The sequence below is a fragment of the Phodopus roborovskii genome, unplaced genomic scaffold (genome assembly GCF_943737965.1).
Source record: "Phodopus roborovskii unplaced genomic scaffold, PHOROB, whole genome shotgun sequence".
NCBI classification, from domain to species: Eukaryota; Metazoa; Chordata; class Mammalia; order Rodentia; family Cricetidae; genus Phodopus; species Phodopus roborovskii.
Genome location: NW_026126434.1, coordinates 16,883,641 through 16,907,577, shown reverse-complemented (window position 1 = coordinate 16,907,577; position 23,937 = coordinate 16,883,641). Strand labels below are relative to the sequence as shown.

The window sequence follows — 23,937 nt, the reverse complement described above, 5'->3', positions numbered from 1 at the left end:
CAAAAAGCCACATGATTTTTGTATCAAATTAAACACATCTGTAGTAGAATTTTTATTTTTATTTATTTATTTATTTATTTATTTATTTAAAAAAAAAAGTGTCATTAACCGTACTGAGTTGGAAATCGGAGGTGCCATTTGGGTTGGGAATGGTCTCAAAGCTGCAGAATCGTTGCTAATTAAATAATATTCCAAGCCCAATAACATGCCATCATTCATTCACAAACAGTTCTTGAAGGCCTACTGTACGTCAGGCATCAAATTGAATGGAGTGGGGGATTAAACATATGTAAATAGACAATTTGAGTGAAGGAATTAAACGTGATTAAAATAGGCCATAAAAAATGAAAGCTGGTCCATTTTTTAAAAAATAAAAAACATAATAGGTAGGCACATTATATAATAGGAGATGTTAATGAGCTAAAAGGACACAGTCATTTCTTTAAAAAAGAAATTCACTCTAATTATGAACATCATCTCTCTATTTTTCTTCCCTCTCAGCAAAAAAACAGACATTGTCATAATCTAGTCCCTCCAACAGTTGGCATGATTTTGTGGTTTCTGTGGTTGTTGCATCTGTGAATAGGTGACGGGTAGCCTCATTGCCTGACCTGACTACCACCTATCTGGGGATACTGGAACATTCTCGAAGAGCACACATCAGCATGAAATTGTCACAGGAAGACGTTAGCATTTGACAGTGTCCTTTCTCAAATGAATAAAGGGGAATGGCTGCAAATTGAAGATCACCAATCAAGTCATGGAAAATTATTTTGTTACGTTTGACAGGATTATGGATAAAATGATGGATGGAAGTAAGCAGACCACAATCACGCACAGTTCATGTAGTTGGATTGTGCAGCTTTCTTGGGTGATGCTTGATAGACAGTATCATTGTTCTCTAGAGAGAGGTTGGGTATAACCTGTCTTAACCCAGCTGTATATATACACATGGTAGCAACACATATAGCTGTTGGTAGGCAGAGCATAAGGAGAGGTTGTCATAAAGATCAAAACCACAATTAAAATATGAATATGCTTATAAAAGCATTCAGTTAAAATGAGACTGATGAATATCATGGTTTTACTTTTGGCCAAAATCATTACAATTTTTTGTTTGCTTGTTTTTTGAGACAGAGTTCATTATAAATTTTTATAATGCCTTTAATCTTTTTTAAAAAAGTTTTTAATGCCTTTCTAGCAGTGTTAATAGTGTTATTAATAAATTTCCCATAATTTTAAACTATACTTAGACATTAGGTATCATTTAACTTTTGAGAACAAGATACAATCTTTGCAGGTTAATGTGTCCGATACTGTCTCTGTGGCTTTGTGTAGGACGCTCGACAATGCTGGAGAGAAGGTATAAGCAGGGTCTTTGACCAAGGGGACAGCCAAGCAGGACAATTCATAACAGGCTTTTCATGCAGACTGCCAAGGCAAACACAGTCAGACAAGCAAACAAACAATGACACATTTCAGCTTGCACAATACAAAAGGCATTCGACAACTCAACAGAACATCCTGGCTGCCCCCAGTCACATTTCTTTAAATATCTTGTGCTCCTGACACATTCAAAATTATCTTACTCCTTGGTTGATCTCTTTTGCTTCTCAAAGCTCATAAAGATTACAGTGTACCATAAGTGCTTTCTAAGTCTAATCACACCCACAAACAGACACATACACACAGACATGCGCACGCACACACACAGCATTTGTGGCAAACATTGATTCAAAGCCTGCAAATACCTTCTCTTATACTGGTTAAAATGAGACGGTCAGTCTAGCTTTGGTAAATACACAGAGAAGAAACATTTCAAATTAAAGGAGGGTCGACAGAGGCACAAAGTCAGTGGAATGCTTGCGGTGAGTCCCACATGCTTCAAAAGCACAAGGTAGCGGCAATGCCACATTAAGTCAAGCCACTATGGGTGTGTGGTCTTTCAGTGACACACATTGACTGAAAGCATAAAAAAAGAAACCAAATACAAACAAACAAACAAAAAACATAAGAAGAAGGAGAACAAACTGAAGACAAGAATAAGACCATGGGTGTGACAGAAAAAAATTGAAAATGCAAAGGAAAAATTGTAGACAATCTGATCTTGTCTATGAAGATCCTACCCAATAAATTTTGTTCCTTGAGGCCCAAGCTGCAGGATTCGGCTAACCAAGCTCTCGCCCTCATTTACAGGGGGAGGATGGGTGGGAAGGTGCAGTTTACTGAGTAACACATCCATGCAGCAGGAAGAGAAACAAGAAGGGGAGATTGTGAACACACTGTCCATCATGACAGAGCCTGCCTGCCTTGCCAAGTGCCACCTCAGACAATGAAGCAAAATTTAGTTTTCCTTCTTGTAAAATGTCCTACCCCAGTGGGTTCTGTCTCTTAGAGTTACTTTGAAATAGACATATCAGCAAGGTAGCCATTTATGCAGTGTGGTACCGTCACTCCACCTGTAATATGTTCTAAAAGTGGTGCCTCGACTTCCATGGGTGCCCGCAGGGATCCACGCACCCATGGGGTACAAAGCATGCTTCTCAGTTAGTACTAGCCAGTGACTGGGTTAAGGAACCCACAGCCTTCTGCGCAGCTTGGTGACCTTTAACACCACACCCAAGTCCCCTGTGAGGTCCATCAAGCCATTTTCAGAGTTAATGTCTTGAGTTAACATGGACTAAAGGAAAATCAAAGTTGTGGTGAGAGGGCCAAGTAAAAACTGGGGAAACTTACCCTAAAAATTGTGCCCCCGCAGGACCCATTTCTACCAGCCTACTGGCTAATCCCTCTCCTTCCACCATGGGGGGTGGGTTGGCCAGTTTATGTCTCTTTACCAGGCGGCAGGTGATGCGGGTGGGGGCCGTACACTTGCGCGGAGGGATGATGATCCGCATCCCATGGTGGCGGCTTCCTCGCATGGACCCCCCTCGTGCGTCCACCATAAAGCTAACGAGAAACCTGTGGGGAAAAGATCAGACGCCATCACGGACAGAAGTAAACTTGGCAAAGAGTTTTGAGACTCAGTGTCAATGTATGAGAAAAGGCAGCTGGTACGCCTTCTCTAACACAACAGTTGGAAGGCACTACTGTGGAGTCACATCAGACGTGCACAGAACTCACACTCAGGGAAAAGACTGAAAGACAACTGGGTTTCAGGGAAGGACGCTCTCCCTCCCAGGAGGTAAGGAAGTCACCATAGCCACAGAGAAGGAAACAAAATGATCAATGAACGGGAGGCAACTTAAAAAAAAAATCCCACCATTTTCCATAGCCTTTAAGGGTGGCTTAGGGGACAAGTCAAGGGCCATTTCTCACTCACTCTAGTTTCTCCCCTAACCTATTTATGAGATCTCTTGTCAGTACACATAGGATGAAACTCCACAGCATAGCATAAAACACACAGCTTATGAGACAAAGGGACAAGTCACTCATATCAACACTCTTAACTTTTTACTCAGATGATATATAAAAATAAAAGCTGGTGGACCAGATTTGCTAAGATGTTTTTGGTGGAAAGTGATTAAATCTTTTCAATAACCATTTAAAAAACAGAGGCTAAAACACTATTAAAATCACCTGTATTTGAACATGCCATGTAGTAATAGAAGTAGAATTTCTATTAATTCTGAGGGTGTCTATGTTTGTCATCAGCCTCTCTGTCAGAGCTAATAAGGAAAATGATTTCCTGTATGTAGCTATAGTAGTGGAAAGCCTTCTCTGTTGGCGATGGGCACTTTGATAAACACAAAACCAACGGACAGACGGCAACACAAACATCCTTAACACACTGGTTTTTAGAGCTGAAAATACATGATTCAAGTAGCACCATAGAGTGTCTTCAGCAAGCACTATGGCTCTCTATTGTATTCTTTTAAGAAAAGAATCCTACCCATCAAAATTCTTTTCTATATAATTGTCTAAGCAATGCCAACAGGTCTGAAGCCCCTATGCAGCAGTGGGTTTTCTGGAAAGGAAGACTTCCTCAGCAAACTGGCCAGCCATCCCCAACAGAGAGAGACAACAGGGTGGAGAGAGCCCTTCAGCTGAGTACGTTTCCTTTATCAGATGCTCACCACTGACCTGGACCACCTCTTGCTCAGGCTTTGGATTTAGCTATTTTTTTTCTCTGTGTTGTTTCACACCCTTGTGATTACTCTAGCTATCTTGAGACTCTTGCCTCTAGAATATTCAAGTCAGGAGAGGAATAGGCTATCCCAAAAATAAGGAGACAGTAAAAAACAGCCTCCCCTCTCTACTCAACCAAAATGGTTACATGCTTCCATTCACCATTCAGGGTTCCACATGAATTATTTGCAATGCACAATGGTTTCCGGCTCATGTGAAATTATTCTGAAGTGCTTAATTTCCTTAGATACAGATATACTATACACTGCATGTGCATACACATATAAGCTGACTTCATTCAATAACGAAGGCTCTATAACAAGATAAGGAGGCAAAAATCTCAATTTTTTCCTCTGTAATTAGTGGTGAAGATTAATTATCACTGGGCGTATGAAGGAAGACTTAGCACAAACCTTGGGCTTGAGATTGTGGTTGTGCTAGTGTGAATGCACACTCGAGTGTTTGCCTGCATTAGAGGTGTTGCATTGCCAACAGCCTAGCCTCAACATTACAGACAGCACTTCAGACTGGGTTGGCATATTCCCCACGTGACCTGCAGGGCCTGGCAGAGCCCCAGCACACAATGTTAGCTGAATCAATCTGTGGGCAAAAGTTTCCTTTGTGTGCTTAGAGACGGCACAGGTGAGACTTGGCTACTAAGACCAGTAAGTGGACAGGCAAACAGAGATGCAGGGTGACGTTAACTGAATGGTCAGAAAGTAGCATAGGGAGGTTTGGGGGGGGGGGTGCCAATATAAGATTGTGCTGGCTGCAAAGACTATCAGAATAAATGGAGCGAATAACTAGAGGATTCAAATGACAAACTGGAAGACCCTCCTACTGGACACTCTGCAGAGTGTGTGGTGCAGCCATTTATCATTCAAAATTCTTTACATAGAGCTAACTGATTGAGGAAAGATGGGAATGGGTTAGGCAGGACATGAGTCTGAAATAACACTGTGGAACACAATGATTTGTTTTCCAAACTCATTCTGTACAAGATCTGAGCAAAACCCAAATGACATGCAACACGGGTTGAAGAAACAAAGAGAAACACACAAAGGTGATGTTCCTAAGTCTCTGTATTATATTTCTGTTCAGTTTACGAATGACCCTACAACTGCTCCTCGGAGGCGTCTAGCTTTGCACATGGCAGGCTGACGAGTGCAGACATTCTACAGACACTGACGCCATCTAACTAAGAGATTCACATAAATGAAAAAGACACAAAGGACACGGTTATCACCTTGAGTCATACTGAGGCAGCGGAGACGAGTAGCTGCAAAATAATTTAGAAAGCAAATGGGAGAAATTAATGTACGGTCATTAGAAGCAAGCAACAGACAATGTCAATGACAAGCAAAAGGAAAAACTCAGAAAATGAAACCACGGCACTTAGCATTTGTGGGACAGCCTGTAATAGATGTTTGGCTTAGCTGCTGTAGAACATAGTCCTTAGACCTGGCATCAGTACTTTGAATTCCAAACGGGGCTTCTCTGGCTGTCATTACATTTGCTGTGTACATGTCTGTCTTCAAGAGAAATTTTAAAAAATATACCCTGATGCATTTATTATTTTAATGTGTGTACATGGTGTGTATGTGTATAGCATATATGTATGGTTCCTGTCTGTGTGTGTGTGGGGGGGGGGTTCCTGTGTGTGTGTGTGTGTGTGTGTGTGTGTGTGTCCATGTCATAGTGCACATACAGAGGTCACAGCACAGCCTTGGCTGTTGGTCCTCTGTTTCCTCCTGTTTGAAGCAGGGTCTGATGTTGTTCACTGCTGCAAATGTCAGGCTAGTGGGCCAGCCAGCTGTTTCCCATCTCTCTTTGGGAATGCTAGAAGTAGAGTTGCGTCAGCTGCATGGCCTCTACATGGTTTGGGTGGATATTTGTCCAAGTGCTTTATCCACTAGGCCATCTCACTAGCCTAGAATTAATTATTTTTGTAATCATTTTCCTCCCATCTATATGGTTATCAATTATCTCACAAGTGAATTACCTGCTAAAGAATCCAGCATATGAAAGTGCACTGATTATCAATCATTTGTCATAGCAGCTCATTATTCAGTCTTCTGCCATGAGAACTCTTTAATGAGGTTATTATCAGCACTTCTGGGGCACACACATTGGTATTGTGACATTTTAAGAGTAGATTATTTTATCTTTAAGATTCATTTTTTTTCTAATTATAACTACATTGCAGTTTTATTTCAGGAATGTAGAAGGTGCCAGCATCAATTGTGAGCTTTTGAGTTTACAGTTTCTTTTATAGATAGCAGTTGCAGAGAATAAAACCACAGATTAAAAATGTGCTCATATCCAATGAGAGGAAACTGAAAACAGCAGAGTACACTGCTCATGAAGTGAGGTCAATCTATAATATATTTGATGTTTGTGTGCACATTAGTGTGTGTCTAAACAAATGTGGTCATAGGTGGTTGAGCATGTGCCTGTGTATATGTACACACGGTTGAGGGCATGCTCCTGTGTAATTGTGCATGTGTTTGGACATGGTCCTGTCTGTATGTGCATGGGGTGGGACAAGCTCCTGCATGTGTGTGTGTGTGTATGTGCATGTGGCCGGGGTGGGGGCTCCTGTGTGTATATGCATGTGTTTGGGCATGCTTCTGTGTGTAGGTACATATGTTTGGGCATGCTCCTGTGAGTATATGCATGTATTTGGGCATGCTCCTGTGTATATGCACGTGGGGAAGGGTGTTCCTGTGTACATGTGCACATGGAAACTAGAGATCCACTTTGGTTGCTGTTACTGAGGCCATGTTTACCTTGCTTTGGAGACAGATACCCTCGTTGACTTGGAACTCAGCCATTAGACTAGGACAGCTGACCTGCAGACCCCAGTGATCTGCCTGTCCGTCTGCATTGCCTCTCTCTCCGGATGACAAGTGTGAGTCACCATGCCCGCCTTTTTCGGTAAGGTTCTGGAGAATCAGACCCAGGTCTTCACACTTGTGTGGCAAGTACTTTACTGACTGAACTATTTCCTCAGCTCTACATTTAATATTTTTATAGGGAAGAAAAATCAGATACATACAAAAAAGCCTCGTTTGAGGAAAAAAATTAAGACATCTTGGATTTAAATTTTTTCACTGAAAAAGATTTTAAAGATTTCTAGAAGATCATAACAGAAATGTTTGCTGTATCAATAATCAACTGTTTTCTAATACCCCACTTTTAGGAACAAATGCAGACAGACTTGTCCCCCAAAATACTTATTAAATGATTACAAATGCAAACCACACACTCTCACAAATGAGCATATATTTCACATGTGAATATGTCCAGATATATGGAGGTTTTCAATATGCATGGATAACTAGATAATAAATGCAATGTGAGTGTAATGGAATTAAGGAGAGATGGCATGTGGGCACTTACCCAGAATGCACAGGGCTTGAGACCAGGTTCACATTGTCCAAGGTGTCTGCTGCCCAGCTGTAGTGTCTGAGAGAATCTGAATCGAATTCCCTTGTGAATGTTAGGTGCTGAAAAATAAAACAATGCGTGCTATCAACCACCCTTGCGAGACACAAGTTCTTTCTATACATACAAAATATATCTGTATTTCTTTATAAGTCTGGATAAGTTAACATTCAATAAAAGAATTTGCAGATCTTGTCCATGAGGTCTACATTCCATTCTTTATAGAGAAGAACATTTAAAAAAATAAAGTATACTGACAGAATATTTCATATGGAAATCCTCAAGAAAGAACCCTGGCATTATCTGTATGGTAAAGGAAACATGGAGAACATTAATTGATTCAGTCCTGATGACTGGGATAGCCATGGGTCACTGTGGCTGGTTGCAGTCTAGTCTCCTGCCAAGAAAGCCTGATGAAGATACAGAAGCTCTGGACAATGGACACAGAGAGTGGAATGCCTCAGAGTGGAGGATCTGGAAGCCAGGGGTTCACTTCCTGTCACTTCTAACTTGGGAACTTTTGTCTGTTGTAAATGTGGACAGAACAGGGGTTTGTGTCTACAAAGATGATTGCTGAAGAAGAGGACGCCCAAGAAGGTTCTGATGGAGAGTTGAATAGCTTCAAGCATGCTGTAGACTTCTAAGGAAATGAGCTACACTGTGGGGCTAAGCAGAAGGGAAGCTGAAAACCTATCAAGAATTCCACACCAAGCATAGAAGAGCTTGCCAGCACTCCCATGAGAAAGTGGATGAAGATGCACAACTAATAATGGAAAAGGGACCCAAAGCTCATTGCCAGGATTGCAAACAAAGATGCAGGAGGTTCCAAAGTACTTGCCCCTCATTGCAACAAAAACTTGGTTGAACTAAAGTGGCCATTGAGGGCGGAAAGGATAGCTCAGCAATAAAAACTTCTGTGTAAGCCTGCTGACCTGGGTTCAAGCCCTGCAACCCACATTAAAAAGCCAGATGTAATGCATGCATCTATAATGCCAGCACTCCTACAGAGAAGTGGGAAGTGCAGACATACACGCACACACGCGCGCGCACACACACACACACACACACACACGCGCGCGCGCACACACACACACACACACTTTTCTATCTCTCATAGTATTAAAAGGGGGAGAAAGATAAGAAATCAAAGGACAACATAAGAATACAAGATGTTCAAATCCTCCCCTACAAACAGATCAGTAAACACTTGTAGAAAGCAAAAGGAGTGAAGTAGAAGATAACATGGGAACAGAACAGCCCAAGGTCCTTTCCCACATCTGAAGCCTGTGTCCTCAGAGGATCCACTGCTCGCCAAGGATCGTGGAGAGGAAAGACACCACCGTGCCCACTTGGGTACATCGGCATGAAGTTTCAGAACCTAGAGGCAGAGATGGCCACAGACTGCAACCCTCCGCCACACTGCAAAAAGCAAAAACATGACAAGGATGATGGAGTAATCCCTCAAGTGCTCGAAGAGGAAATGCATTATCAGCTCACACTTCCCTCATCAGACAAACCAAGTTCATGAACAGGTATTTCCAGATACTTAAAATATCAAAAAATAGATTAATCATATAGTCTCCAAGGGTAATACTTCAAAACATACTCCAACCAAATGAAGGACTAAGTCAAAAATTAAAAAGAAAAAAGGAAGGCACAGAGTCATAGAAGATAAAACAAAGGGTATACCAAAATGATGCCAGGCCCAAGAGTGGATCTGTGCAGAGGGCTTCAAGGTACCTGGAAAGTCAAAAGGCTCTGAGAGACTCACGGTAAATAGACAAGACTGACAGCACAGGGGAAAGATGGACACACTCAGAGCAGATTTATACCATGTGAGGAAGGCCTACGGGATGGGTGACTGGTACATACAGAGAAGAAAATAAAAATTTCAGGGAACGGAAATTCAAGTTTAGTAAACAATAAATTTTTAAGGTTATTACTTTTTTTTTCTCTCTCTCAAGACAGTTTCTCTGTAGCCCTGGCTGTCCTGGAACTCACTCTACAGACCAGGCTGTCCTTGAACTCACAGAGATCTGCCTGCCTCTCCCTCTTAAGTGCTGGGATAAAAAGCATGCACCACCACCATCAGGCTTTCAAGGGTAGTACTTGAAGAGGTATAAAAATATAAATGAGGGGCTGAGAGATGGCTCAGCGGTTAAGAGCACTGGCTGCTCTTCCAGAGGACCTGGGTTCAAGTCCCAGCACCCACATGACAGCTCACAGCTGTCTGATTCCTGAACACAGACATACTTGCAGGTAAAGCACCAATGTATATAAAATAAAAATAAATAAATAATTAAAAATGTAAATACTAGCCAAGTGGGGTGGCAGATGCCTCTAATCCTAGCACTTGGGAGATGGGCACAAGATGGCCTAGACCAAGACATATGAAAAAAAAAAATTCATCTATATGAAATACATGTCTCCATATGAAACACAGATAGAACCCCAAATAAAACACAACTCCTTGGGAAACAGGCAGATCAGAAACACACATGGTTGAGGAAGGGAGACAGACACAAACATTATAGCTTCCTTTTCAACTGAAGAAACCAATAAAATAATTTTCCCGAGGAACATCTTCCTGGGACCAAGAACCTGATGGAGTTCATCTGTCTATGTTTTTGTTAAGAGCTATTCTTCAGGGACCAAGATCAAAAGGATTGTCTGCTGCTGGATGCGATTTGATAGGAAAACCTACAGGCATTACCACCACAAGCTGAGTTCAACAACTAAAACTGTCAAAGTTCGAGGACAGCAGAATTACACCTAAGGTGTCTACAACGTCTGAGTCTTGAGTAGAAGCCAGAGCCAAGGAACCCTGTGATGTGTCTTTAAGCACACTCTAACCCTTGGGGAAGTGCTCTTGTTGTTCAAGCTTAACCAGCCAGTCAGCAAAACCAGGCCAACCTGCCAGTCAAAGGCATTGCAGGACACTTCCTATAACCACACTGTAGGCTATTACTCTTGCTTCGGGCTTCATTTTAAGTGGAACAACTGCCAGTGTATTGATTTCTGTTCTGGGAGTGGTACTTTAGCACATTGTGAGTGGACTATGGATGAGCACAGAAGCCACAACATGGATGCAGTGACCTATGATGATGTGCACATCCACTTCACTGAGGAGGAGTGGGCTTTGCTAAATCCTTTTCAGAAGTGTCTCTACACAAATGTGATGCTGGACACCTACAGGAACCTCACTGCTACAGGCTACATTTGGGATAACCATAATACGAAGGATCATTGTCAAACTTCTAGAAGACACAGAAGGAACTGATCCCTGAGATCTCCAGAATGGGAACTAAGGAAAATCTTCTCTACCAACACCTCCTGCTGAGTCCACCAACACCTGACTCCCCCACCCAACAGAAAGAAGCTGGACTCAGACCAATTCCCCCACATCCAGGGACTCAGGGTGGTTTACGTGGAAGCCTTGCTGGCTTCTTTGTATACACAAATAGTGGGATTATTTGGTTGCCCTGTTCCAAATCCCACTCTCAAGTGGCTGTGTATCTTCTCACCTGGTCCTGTCACATAGGCAGTAAGAACCAATTAGAGCCTCTATTGGACCTGCCATTTAGAGGGGGTGTTTGTTATGAATCCAGGCTTTCTGCTCAGATTATCTCATGAAGTTATTTCTTATGCAGTGCCTTTGGTTCTGTGTACATGGACAGAAGGTGGAGAACCCTGGGTTGAACACTCTCTCGTTTCTAATCTGTAACTCTTTCACTCCATCTCCCTCAATTTATCACTCGCTTTCCATCTCTCTGTTTCTCACTTCTCTCTCCCACATTGCAGATCAAATAAGGAGATCAGGGACTGCATCCTCCTGACCTGGAATACCTCCACAGTTCTTTATTATGATCTGTGTCAGTTTTTCCACAATAAAATACTCATTTATCATTTGAAAAAAAATAATTTTCCCATTGGAGAAAATCCACCAAGAAATGGTACACTTCTTAGGAGCCTGAAAGCAAATTCTAAAAGTGCAACCAGAAAAATGCAATCTGCAATAGCCCTGGGGAAGAATATGAGGCTGCAACATACATGCAGAGGCTGCACTTTCTCCTAACAAATATAGCTTATACAGCAGTCTAATGTTTGTTTCAGCTGGACAGCTTTGGCAATACAACCAGAATTTGCTGGGGATGTGGGTCAGTTGGCAGAGTGCTTGCCTAGTGTGCAGAAGCCCTATGCTCCATCAATGCATAGCACAGGATAAACCAGACACCTGAATCTTTTGCTATATATGGAGTGATTTTGAGTCTAGCCTAAGCTATGTGAGAATGAGCCTCAAAAAACAAACAAACAAACAACATAAAATGCTAAACTTGCAAATATACACAAATGATTCAGATTGTTTATTTTGTATGGTGGGGTGTGTGTGCATGTGTGTGTGGGGGTAGGTATCATATTTTAAGAGTTGTTTACCTTGGTTTTTGAAATACAAGGTCTCTCATTGGCTTGGAGCTTACCAATTTGATTAGGTTGGCTGGCTAGCAAATTTTAGGGACCTTCTGTCTTGGCCTCCTCAGCACTAGGATTACCAGCATGCTGCCAAGCCTTACTTTTTACATGGATTGGGGGTCAAAAATCAGGTCTTAACACTTGTGTGGCAAGTCCTTTAAGACTGAGCCATCTCCTCAGTCTTAAAAAACATAACAGCTCTGAAACTCGAAAATAATCTATAGAATAATTATATGTAGCTTACTATCTATGTCCTAGGAAGAATTTAAAAAATACTTGAGGAATGGCTGTATGATTAAGAATTTAATGCTGGGGCTGGAGTGATGGCTCACTAGTTAAGAGCACTAGCTATTCTTGCCGAGGACCCATATTTGGTTTCTGACACCCATACAGAGCTTACAACCATCTGTAACTCCAGTTCCAGAGATCCAACACCCTCTTCTGGCCTCCACAGACTCTGTATACACTGGTAAGAGACATATACACTCAGGAACATATATACCTAACAGAAATCTTACAAATAAACAAATAAAAGGAATCTAACACAATTGGACAGAACTGAGATCTTAACCCTGGACAGCAATAATTCATTTCAGAAACTCACTTTCAGCCTGGCCATATCTACTAACTACTTAGACCAGTTGCTACAGATGCCAGTAGCCAACCATCAGGGTAGGATCAGGGGCTGAATGCAAAGCCCATTTCAATATTTTTGATGGTGGTGGGGAGGGTTGTGGGGACAAATTACAATTTGAATGTGTGAGGCCCTAGGGTTATTTTCCACTTGGACCCTTTTTGTTTTTTCAAGTCTGATAAATTAATAATCTTCTGCCTCTTTGTTAATTGCAGTAAATTATTTACCTTCAGCACTCAGAAAAACGTACTAGTGACATTAATTATTGAAACCATCAATTACACCACACAGAAAGGTATCCTGACATCATGTAATATTTACTAGGTAGGATGTGACAACTTGCCAGGATCCCACACCCCCTTGGATAGGCTTTCTATCCTTACCTCTTGTAGCTCTCTGCCACCCACCAGAGCCTAGTCACCACACAGCTGAGCAGATGGTAGATCTGACCACACCTAGAATGTTCTGACATGCCTCCAAAAGGCAGCATTTCAATTCAATATTAGGTGCCAGAGTAATTTCTCCTAGGAGTTCACTTTTCAGGTTAATGAGTGGCCCTAACTGAGTCTGAATAACTTAAATATGAGCTACCAGAATGTTCTTCCTACAGGGAAGTTTTCTAAAACAAAATAATGGCAACTCAACCAAACCTGCAGTTTTACAGGCAGATCGTGACTTGGTGATTTCCTTTCCAATTGTCTCTGGATACTTTGTATGGCCTACGGTTTAGGTAAACCTGAACTGTGACACACCAGCATCTACTTAACTTCAGAAAGCAATATTAAAATTTTGAAATGTCCCAGCTGTCACTGCACAGGCCACCTAGCCTCCAAAGTATAGCCTTAGATCCATACCAATAACCGCTTAAAAGGGTAAGCAGGGCTTGCTGTTAGATGAACACTAAATATGAAGCAATAGTTGCAGGTTGGGCTCAGTTGGCCAGGTACTTGCACAGCATCCACGAAGCCCTGGGTTTGACCTCTAGCACCACATACCTGGGCACAGTAGCACACACCTGTAATCCCAGCATTTGCAATGTGAAGGCAGGAGGATCAGGAGTTTAAGGTCACCCTTAATTACATAGTGAGTTCCAGGCCAGCATGGGCTGCGTGAGATCTGGTTCCTAGGTCTCAAGCACAGAGGTGGTGCCTAGTGAAGAAGTGTAGCTTTGGGGCTGAATTTGGCAACTCTTTTGTCACTTCCTATGGGTGACTCTTGCCACAGATCTCTGATTAGAGGCTGCTCAAAGGTGATTGTCAGCCTCCTTGTGCCCAATTTTCACATCGTCTCTAGAGATGTGGGGTGATTATCTGAGTTGATTCCAGGAAAGGAACTAGAAGGGGTCTGCTGAGGTCCAGCAGCCATGTGCCTGTGCCAAGGCCTTTGCCTGCGCATAGAGACAGCTGCTTTTCTCTCTCTAGCATCTACTGCTCCGAGTGTACTGACCACTCCACAGACTCTCCTGGCCATGGGCAAGAGGGTGCATGTATTTAGGGGATTAGTCTGCATACCCACTTGGTACAAACAAAACCAACTTTCAACAACTGCCCTTTCCCATGAGCTTTGCTCTACCGTTCCCCTGGCAACATCTGCTAGCCTGTGATCCTTGGCATTCCATTTTCCAATTTCCATTTTCACAATCTTTGTCTTTCACTCACTGATAGATTTGGTGAGGCTGTAAATAATACCCTGGCACCAATGCTGCATGGGCGAGAAGCTAAAATATGGTATCTTTTTAAATGTAAAAAGACTTCTACACCCTCTCCAGAGAACTTTAGTTGATGCTATGTTACTTGTTAAAATATGATGACTTATTAGAGTAAAGCACAAACTCCAAAATGTTCCAGTTTCAGGCCAAATCCTAGGACTTTACAGATATTTACACAGGATGCTACTATCAACTGGCAGCTCCCACTCTGTTATAACATCACATCTTATAATACCTAGGTCTGATTTGTTCAGTCAAAAAGCACTTAGTCCTTGAAATTTTATTTTGTTTTTGAGACAGGTTCCTGCTCTGCAGCTCTGGCTACTTTTTCTCAAAGCTACTGCAGAGTCCAGGCGCTGGGATAACCAGAGTAGGTTACCACCTAGGCTTTCAAGTGTTTTCAACAGTGCAGAAACTCAATAGTAAAGACTGCCTTAGCTTCTCCCAGTTTCCAGAAGTCTTTAGATCTCAGAGTGATATTACACTCATTTTACAGTTAAGGAAATGGAGGCTTCCAAACGACTTAAAAAAAAAAATGTCTGGCAACACAAAGGCACCAGCTGGTACACAGTGGCTTCAGCGGGACAGTGTACTAAAAACAGTTCACAATGACTTCCTAAGGTCTTTCACTCCTGTGTCAAAAAAGAAGACCAATACTCACTCATATTGTTTTAGTCTTGGAAATGACAGTGGGGTGCACTATGACAAACTACACAGTATTCGATCAAGTCCAAAGCCTGACTAATGATGAGGTCACTGTCTCCAAGAGCTTAATATTTTCCAAAAATAGCATCTTAGTGGCCTTACACATCAGAGGAAAGAGGAGAGTAAGAAGACACTGGCCTCATTAACTGGGACACACCCTAAAGTCCAGGTCTGCAAATAAATAGAACACATTGGTCTTACAAACCAGGACACGCCCAGAACAAATACTAAGTAGAGAGGAAGAAGGGGGCAGGAAGGGAGAGGGGAATGGAGAGGGGAAAGAAAGGGTTAAAAGGTGGAAGAAAAGGAGAGAGGGAGAGAACAAGAAAGGAGATGAAAGTGGAGAATGAGAGGGAGAGATCTAGTTGGCTCTATCGTCCGGTCATTTCTGACTGCTGACTTTTAGTCCTCACCGCAGAAAGTTAGGGTTAAGACCCAAGGTGGATCTGAAGCCTCCAATTCTCCTGGACTTTCTGCTCTGCTGCTCTGAGACTGGGGAAGGTAGTCCTGCCACCAGTGTTCAACAGGTCGCCTAGCAACAGGTCACACACAAAACTCAAAGACACCTAATCTGAAGAAAAGCAAATGTGATTTTCTGGAGTGGCAGCTGGGATGAGGCAACCAAACCAAGATGTGCCAAGGAGAACTTCATCCCCAAAGCAAACTGGACAGGGACAGCATGGGAGCAGGGGGAGCCATGTGGCAGTCTCTCTGCTCAGTCAACAAACACGAGGATGAGGCCTCGAGTAAGGCTGTATACTCTACTGCACAGTGATCTCAGTCAAAACTTTGCAGTGCCTCTGGGTATATGGTAGGACACTGAGTAGGTAATATTAGCTTCCCAATTCCCTGTGATCACAAAATGACCCACGTAATGCTTCGAAGAGTCTGTATTACAAACCATAAACAATGCTTGTCCTGGAGTTAGCTCGCAGAGGCTGGCTCTAGGTTGGTCACCCCTTCCTTCATTCCATCTAATGCCTTCCCATAGCTGCCAAGCTCCTACTATACAACACTGATCCAAGGCAGGGTAGGGCAGTAGGATTAGTTTCTTACATTACTGTCTTATGTCTTATCTAGTACCTTTACTAATCTGCTAAGGCCCTTTCCTCCTAAGCTTAGAAGTAAGGGGTAGGGGTGGAAGGGAGGGCTGCAACCCTTTAATAAGTTCCTCATGTTGTGGTGAACCCCTAACCATAAGATTATTTTCATTGCTATTTCATAACTGTAATTTTTCTACTGTTATGAGGCATAATGTAAGTATCTGATATGCAGGGTATCCAGTATGTGTCACCCAAAGGGGTTGCAACCTACAAGTTGAGAACAGCTGCCCTAAAGTCTGCAAATGTAAGAATTTGCTTTGTGCTACAGGCTGCTGCTAAGATCGCCACTTCATTCCAGGTCTGATGCCTTCCCCTGCTACAGTGGACCCTTACTCTCCGAAACTATGGAAAGCCAAGACAATCTCTTCCTTCTGTTGCTTTTGTTCTCAGTGTTTCATCTCAGTAACTGAAAAGACACTAACATGGGTGGCTTGGAGGCAGGAAAGGAGACACAAACACACGTGGTTTCTCTTAAGAAACAGAATCCGTCAGGGATGGTGGGACATGTGATAATGCCCATCATTGAAAGGTAGAAGCAGGAGGATCAGAAATTCAAGGCCACCCTGGCTATGTAGGCTATGTAAGATCCTGCTTCTAAAAACCAAACCAAACCAAAAGAACTGGAGAAATGGATTCCATAAAAGTAGACCTGACTCAAGCCAAGTACGGTGGTACACTTCTCTAACCCCACCCCCAGAAGGCTGAGGCAGGAGGATCCCTGCAGTACATGAGAAACAATAAAATCAACTCAAACAGTAATGTAAAAATCAAAGCAACCTTCTCCCTCAAATATTTCTTTTCTTGAAATTGACTACTTTTGCCTTAGGAAGTTTTCTGTTTCTCCCTTCCTTTTCTGATATTGGCATTGGACTTAGGGTCTCACACACAACAGGGAAATCCTACATCACTGAACTAAGTCCCCAGCCTCTTTTTCTTGATTGTTTTCTGTCTTCCTGCCTCAGCCTCCCCAGTATTTGGGGTAACAAATGTGCACTGCTACACACAGTGAAAGTTAATGTTGAGACTAGAATGTAAGGTATATGAAGCATGGTTCTTTAAGATTTCTAGATTTGATTTACTCTATCTAAATGAGCTATGTTCGGAAGGAGGTTGACCATGGCTGGCCTGAAAGCTGAGCATGCTAGCATGTCACCACGATCTAATCCCAGTGACTTAAACTCGCAATACCAACTTCTCTGCCTTAAAACAGACCTGTAATCTTGCTGATCCATCTTTGTGAGATGTTGAATGAATTTCCCAAGTACTGCTGGCCAAGCACTTTCAGGAAGAACGAACCATATTAAATGTCACCAGGCCAGGTGCTTATCTCCCTGGGGACTATCTAGCAAATCTTTCATGTGAAACTGGCTACCTTCTGCCACTATGCCCCTTCCTGTGTCCTGCTTAGAGTCACATAAGCAGAAGGAACAAGCAAAGTTAGCAAGTATGAGGGGAGCGGGGAGCCACTGCAGAGGGGGAGCCGTGGAAGAAGGAGACCTATTAGCACAAGGGCCTTCTGGCTTGTACAAGCTTTTCCTCCTATTGCTGTTATGACTGGCAATGCTAAGATCTTGAGAAAGCAAGCGTGCAGTTTCTGCTGAAGGACCCTGCAGTGTGCGTATTATGGGCTAAGTGCTGTAGAATAATCCTTCTGTACACTGCGAATATGTATTACTCTCATTGGTTGATAAAGAACTGACTGGCATATTGTTGGGGAGGAAGATATTGGGCAGGAGAGCCAGACTAGGAAGATGCTGGGAACCAGGGCGGAGTCCGGGTGATGGAGCACATGCAGAGATAAGGAAGGGCATGGTGTACTGAGAAAAGGTACCAAGCCATGTGGCAAAGCATAGACAAGAAATATAGGTTAATTTAAAATGTAACTGGTGATATATTACTTATGATTTATTAAAGCTTGCCTGAGGATTCAGAAAGAAAAGTCAGCCTCAAGCTATAGAGATCAAGCAGTGATGATATGCAACTTTAATCCTAGCAGCCAGAAGCTAGGAGGTGGTAGTGCACACCTTTAATCATAAAACTCAGGATTAAGAGGTAGGCGGACCCCTGTGAGTCCAAGACCACCCAGATCTACACAAGATTAATCCAGTCCTAAAGAGAAACAGCTCATACAAAGATGATCTCAGAACCTGGGATCATGTTAAAAAAATAAAATAGGAGCAGGGTCTTCAGTAGTCAGTATCAGGCATTCATTCTCCAGCCCCACTGAGGAGAGGTTACAGTCTGAGGTTTGGTGAAGCCAGGATCTTCTTTCAGTCTGAGACAGAGTAAGTAAGAGCTAGTGACCATCTTTGCTTCTCTGATCTTCAGCTTGAAGTGTGAACCCCAATATCAGTCTCTGGGTCATTTTTTTTTTTTTTTTTTTTTTTTGTGTGCAACGTAAGAGTTAGCTAGCAACAAGCCTGAGCTATAGGTGGAACATTTATAATTAATATCAAGCCTCTGTGTGGTTACTTGGGAGCAGCTGATGGGTCAGAAACTTCCACCTACAGCTAAGACATCAAACAGTCCAACAGCTCACGGCACATGGCATGACCACAAACATACAAAGTCTTGACAGCCTCTGAAAAGACCAAGCCTAATTCAAAGGAACTAGAATCTCAGGCTGTGACTCTCCCTGAAGAGAGTGACAGGTCTTAAGATGTGACCCATGCCTGCACATCCGTTACAGCCTCCAACAGTGTTTGCAGAACTATCTCCACCATCAGCCTTTGGGTAGACAGCTGATTATAAAGTTCTTCAGTTAGACCATGAAAATGGGTCAGTAATGGAGGGTCTGCCTTGCATCCCTTAGGCCAAAATCATGAGGGCAAAATATGGACTAAAAGGAAGTCTACAATAGGAAGGCAGTCCTAGCAGGGGAGGCGGGCAGAAGCAGCTGCCCTTATTCTCTCTTTACACTGTCCCTAAGCAGGCGAAGTGTTAAGAAATGCTGGCAAGCTGTTCATCTCCTAAGTAGGAAGTGTCAAGAGACCCCTTAAAAAATCAGGGGTACTTGGGAATACCGAGTTTATAGCTATATTTTTGAAGGATTGCTAGCTCACCTTACTTTTCTTTTGTTAAAGTTAGATGAATCTACTCCTAGATAGGAAAGCCTGAAATGATAGAGTCTAGCACTTTACAATGCTGGAAGCCTTCCAGTGTTGCTGTGGACATGTGGCTGCTTACATCAGATTCCAATGGCACCTGTAGCTGGAATGTTAGTAAAGACAGAGACCTGGGTTCGACTGGGATCAGGGAAAGTTGAAATTATATTACTCATTTCAATGAATGTCTCAGTGGTGTTGGCTGCAGGTACAGCTATATCCAGCCACAGTTCATTGGGCCTCATGTTCTACTGGTGCTTGCCATCTTTATGGTTTAGCTTCTCTTTCTGTCACCTCCAAAATGGCTTGTAACCAAGCTTCCTGACAGCCTGAGTTGTCCCCTGACCTCCACAGATATGTGCACACACACGTAGACACCACACACACACACACACACATACACACACACACACATTTTGTGTGTGTGGGTGTGTGTTGTTTTTTTTTTTTTTTAAAGTGTAGGCAGATGTGAGTCTTACAAGGTTGACTCCAACTTTACTTTTTTGTTGTTCATGCTGGCCTTTGCTGCGATCCCTATAGGAGGTGGAATACTGGAAATAGCCACATTTGAGTCTCATCCTTGGAGAGGAGAAGGGGATTCCACCCTTTTTAAAGTGATCTGACAGAGAACTGAGTCAGGCAGGCAGAATCTGCCCATCAGATAGTGGCTCTGCCACGCAGAGGTGTGTAAGCAGAAAGCCAGGCAAAGGTCAAATATTTCCATTCCTTTCACTACAGCTTACAAGCAGTAACTCTTGGCTCTTTGTATTTCAGACCTGTTGCTGAGTATTATAAGTTACTCATTTTCAAAGCACATTGCTAAAACTTTTTAGAAGTAAGAATCATGACGATTACTGTGTCCAAATATAATACTCTCATAGGTTGACAACAGTTAACTAGAGGCACACACCATATAGCATGAAAATTACCACCAGGTGTAAGACTCTTGGGGGATAGGTGTGAAATCCCTGGGCTCCTTACTGGCTTTCCCCCACACTAAGCAAAGCTGGGGACAGATAGTGCAGTCTGGAAACTTGGTGGCCAATGAGACTGCTACTTCAAGCTGTGCCAACCCCTGCCCCCTCCCCCACCCCACCGGGGGTTGAGTTAATCCAGTTGTGTGGACTCTGCCTATAATGAGGTTGTTGTGAAGTAATGCAGGGAAGATGCTTAGATTAAGTCCAGGCACTCGGTGTGCCACCTTTACCATTGCCGGAAGCATCTTAGCCACTTATAGCACATGATGAATACCCTTCCTTGTATACCTTGGGGACAAGCTGATGTGGACCATGCACTATCATTTCATAAGCCACACTATAGAGTTGCCATTAACAGTTCTATCAGAAGAGATAGTGATACTGAGCGCTTTCATTTAAGTCAGCCATACTCTTCTGTCCTTCACAGTTGGCAATCTTTTTGAAAAGTTACATTTTAGGGGCCGGAGAGATGGGTCATTGGTTAAGACCACTTCCTGTCCCTCTGAAGGACCAAAGGTTTCAATTCCTAGAACCCACATGGTGGCTAGCAACTATCTATAACTACCGTTCCTGAGAATCTGACAAAATAAATAAAAGTTTTAAATTGCATTTAAAATTTAGTGTGTATGTGTGTGTGTGTGTGTGTGTGTGTGTGTGTGCATCCATGTATGAGCACATAGACCAATTGGTATGTGTGGAGGCCACAGGGCAGCTTGTAGGAGTCCATTTTTTACTTTACCATTTTCTACTTCTGGGGGACTAGACTCATGTTGGCAGGCCTGGTGGCAAGAGCTTTTACCCACTCAACCACTTCATCAACTGTTCCTTACTGGCTGGTTTGAGATAGGATCTCCTGGACCAGGCTGACCTCCAACTTTCTTGAATTCCTGCCTCCACCTCTCGGGGTCTGGCCCACCATGCCTGGGTTTATGTAGTACTGGGGACCAAACCTCTGGCATCATGCATGTAAGCTAGACAAGAATTCAACCAACTGAGCTACATCCCTAGCCTGGAATGCAGGCGACACTCTAAGACAAGCTGACACACAATCTGAGCTTAAACAACAAATACATTGGATGATGACTGATGGATACATAGCTGTCCATAGGAGATACTCCAGGATCCCCACCCCAACCAATACGCTCATCTTCAGGTGCCCAAGTCCATTACATGAGATTGTAGAATTATCATAAAATCTATATATAATCTCTCATACACTTTTAACCAATATCTAGATATGTATAATTCCTACTGCAATGTAATTGCTACGGTTACATTGTTTTGTTTAGGGAGTAATGACAGAATTCTGAGCATGCTCAGTAGTGATACAGTCCCAGTCAGTGGGTGTGGAGGATCTGGGGGCAGAAACACAGAATGAAGTCAGAGATGCCATGAGCAGTGTTTCCTGGCTAGATGGACATGTGAAGATCACCTTTGGCACTTAGAAACCACCCACATCTAGGATCCAGACACTGTCTCTGAGAGACGGGCTGTCTCTGAGAGAAGGACTATGTACAAGTGATTGCTTTGTACACCTACAGTGAAGAACCCTGAGTCAGCAGCACTCAACTCATTCAGCTTGGAGCTATGCTGAAGTTCCTGTGCCTGGTCCCTCCCAGACCAACTGAACCAGGAACTGAGCAATCCCAGTGTTAAAAATTCTCATAGCTGGGCGATGGTGGTGCACACCTTTAATCCCAGCACTAGGGGAGGCAGAGGAAGGAGGATCTCTGTGAGTTCAAGGCCCGCCTGGTCTACAAAATGAGTTCTAGGACAGGCTCCAAAGCTACACAGAGGAACCCTGTCTTGAAAAAAACAAAAAAAGAAAAAAGGTTCTCTTGACGAGTCTCATGGGCAGGGATATCTAGGATGCGCTGACAGAACAATGCACCGTTCTATTCCCAAGTCCAAACAGGGCTCACAGATGACCAAGTGGCATGGCAGAAAGGAACTACTCCTATGGGGAAGGAATGAAGTGGTTCACAGACTAGAAATGACTGAGGCCTAGCAGGGATACCGGATGTTTACCTCTCTTATGCTCCTCAAACTCTGGCACATATACTGTCTACAGCATGAGATCCTGGGACAGCACAGTGCGATGAATAGTGTTAAATGTCAACTTGACAGATCTAGAGTCGTCAGGGAGATGGGCTTCTAGGAATGACTGGGAGGCAGAAAGTATCTTGATTAAATTAATTGATGTGGGAAGATGCATCTTAATTGAGGGTAGGACCATTTTGCAGAGCTGGGATCCAAAACTGTGTTATCGGAGAATGTTAGCCAAGTGCTAGCATGCACACATTCATGGCTCTCTGTTACTGACAGAGGAAGCAATATGACCAGCTGCCTCAAAAACCTTGACTTTCCTTGACTATACTCTGAACTATGAGATAAAAATAGGCTCTTAAGTTGCTGCTGTCAAGAATATTTCATGAGAGCAATCGGAAAAAAACTAAGATCCTGGAGTCTTAAGGGTGGTGGCCCAGGCTGGTCACCTGTATTTCAACTGTACTTTAACTGTGGTTAATGTGCAAACATATTAGTCAGCAGGATGAGAAAGCAGAGGCTGTTTTAACCCAGGGCAGGCCTGTTCTGTAGGAGAAAGTTCACAGAGTTAATCTGTGTCCATTTTCTTGTCAGAGAAATTCTAACTAGACAGAGATAGGTCGCTTTGAACCTGATAGAAAGCCAGGGATCAGTGGTTCAGGAATGCTAAATGTTTAAAACTTATGTCATGCTTCCTAGATCCACAGTACCCAGAGAAGTTGTCTTTTGAAATCTGTGAATGCAGAGCTAGAGGTAAGAGAGACAGATGACTCTCTCTCTCTCTCTCTCCCCCTCCATATATGTGTGTGTGTGTGTGTGTGGGTGTGGGTGGGTGGGTGTTTTACCTGAATGCATGCGAACCAGGCCTGTGGCAAAGTGCCTGTGGTGGCCTGAAAAACGTTAAGAAGATGGGAGAAAGGGTTGGGTATGTGGCTTTGTGGATAAATACTTGCTGTGTAAGTGTGAGGGTCATAGTTCAGATCCCCAACCTGGCAGGCCTGTGACCACCTGCAATGCCAGCACACACACACACACACACATACACACACACACACATACACACACACACACACAGTGGAGGCTTGAATGAGAATGCTCCTCATAGGCTCCTATATTTGAAAGCTAGGTCCACAGATGGTAGAATTACTGAGAAGGAGGTATGGCCTTGGAGGAGGTGTGTGACTGGAGGTGGGACTTTAGGTCTCAAAAGTCATGCCAGGGCCAGCCTCTCTCTTTGTTACCTGTTTGTGGACCAGATTTCATCTCTCAGTTACTTCTCCAGCACCATGCCTGCCTGCCTGCTTGCCTCCATGCTCGACACCATGATGGCCATGGACTAACCCTTTGAAACTATAAGCAAACCCCATTTAAATACTTTCTTTTATAAGTTGCCTTGGGCATAGTGTCTCTTCACAGCAATAGAATATAACTCAGCAACACACATGCAGCCACACCTACAAAAATATTCCATGACATATGCTGCACCTACACTCGTTTTATAGATGTTATTTTTCTTTACTGTCTGACACTGTCTGCCTCTGTATTTCCCTCTAAGGCTAGCTTGTTGAGGATGTTCTAGATGGCATAGTGTAACATTCATTGTGGGTCATTGTGA

At 43.1% G+C, this 23,937-nt stretch overlaps 1 protein-coding gene across 5 annotated transcripts in view; it reads right to left on the bottom strand.

The window, feature by feature from the left end:
* Positions 1-23,937, bottom strand: part of Ank3 (ankyrin 3) — a 300,411-nt gene that overhangs the window by 59,023 nt on the left and 217,451 nt on the right. For 4 of the 5 annotated variants that reach the window (XM_051186874.1, XM_051186873.1, XM_051186875.1 and 1 more), the window contains exons 27-30: positions 7,531-7,637; positions 5,375-5,407; positions 2,737-2,961; positions 2,127-2,225 (exon numbers count right to left, since the gene is read on the bottom strand). In XM_051186874.1, the coding sequence (XP_051042831.1) occupies positions 2,127-2,225; positions 2,737-2,961; positions 5,375-5,407; positions 7,531-7,637 (464 nt within the window). The remainder of the gene's footprint in view (positions 1-2,126; positions 2,226-2,736; positions 2,962-5,374; positions 5,408-7,530; positions 7,638-23,937) is intronic. The other variant, XM_051186871.1, reaches the window with a different exon arrangement.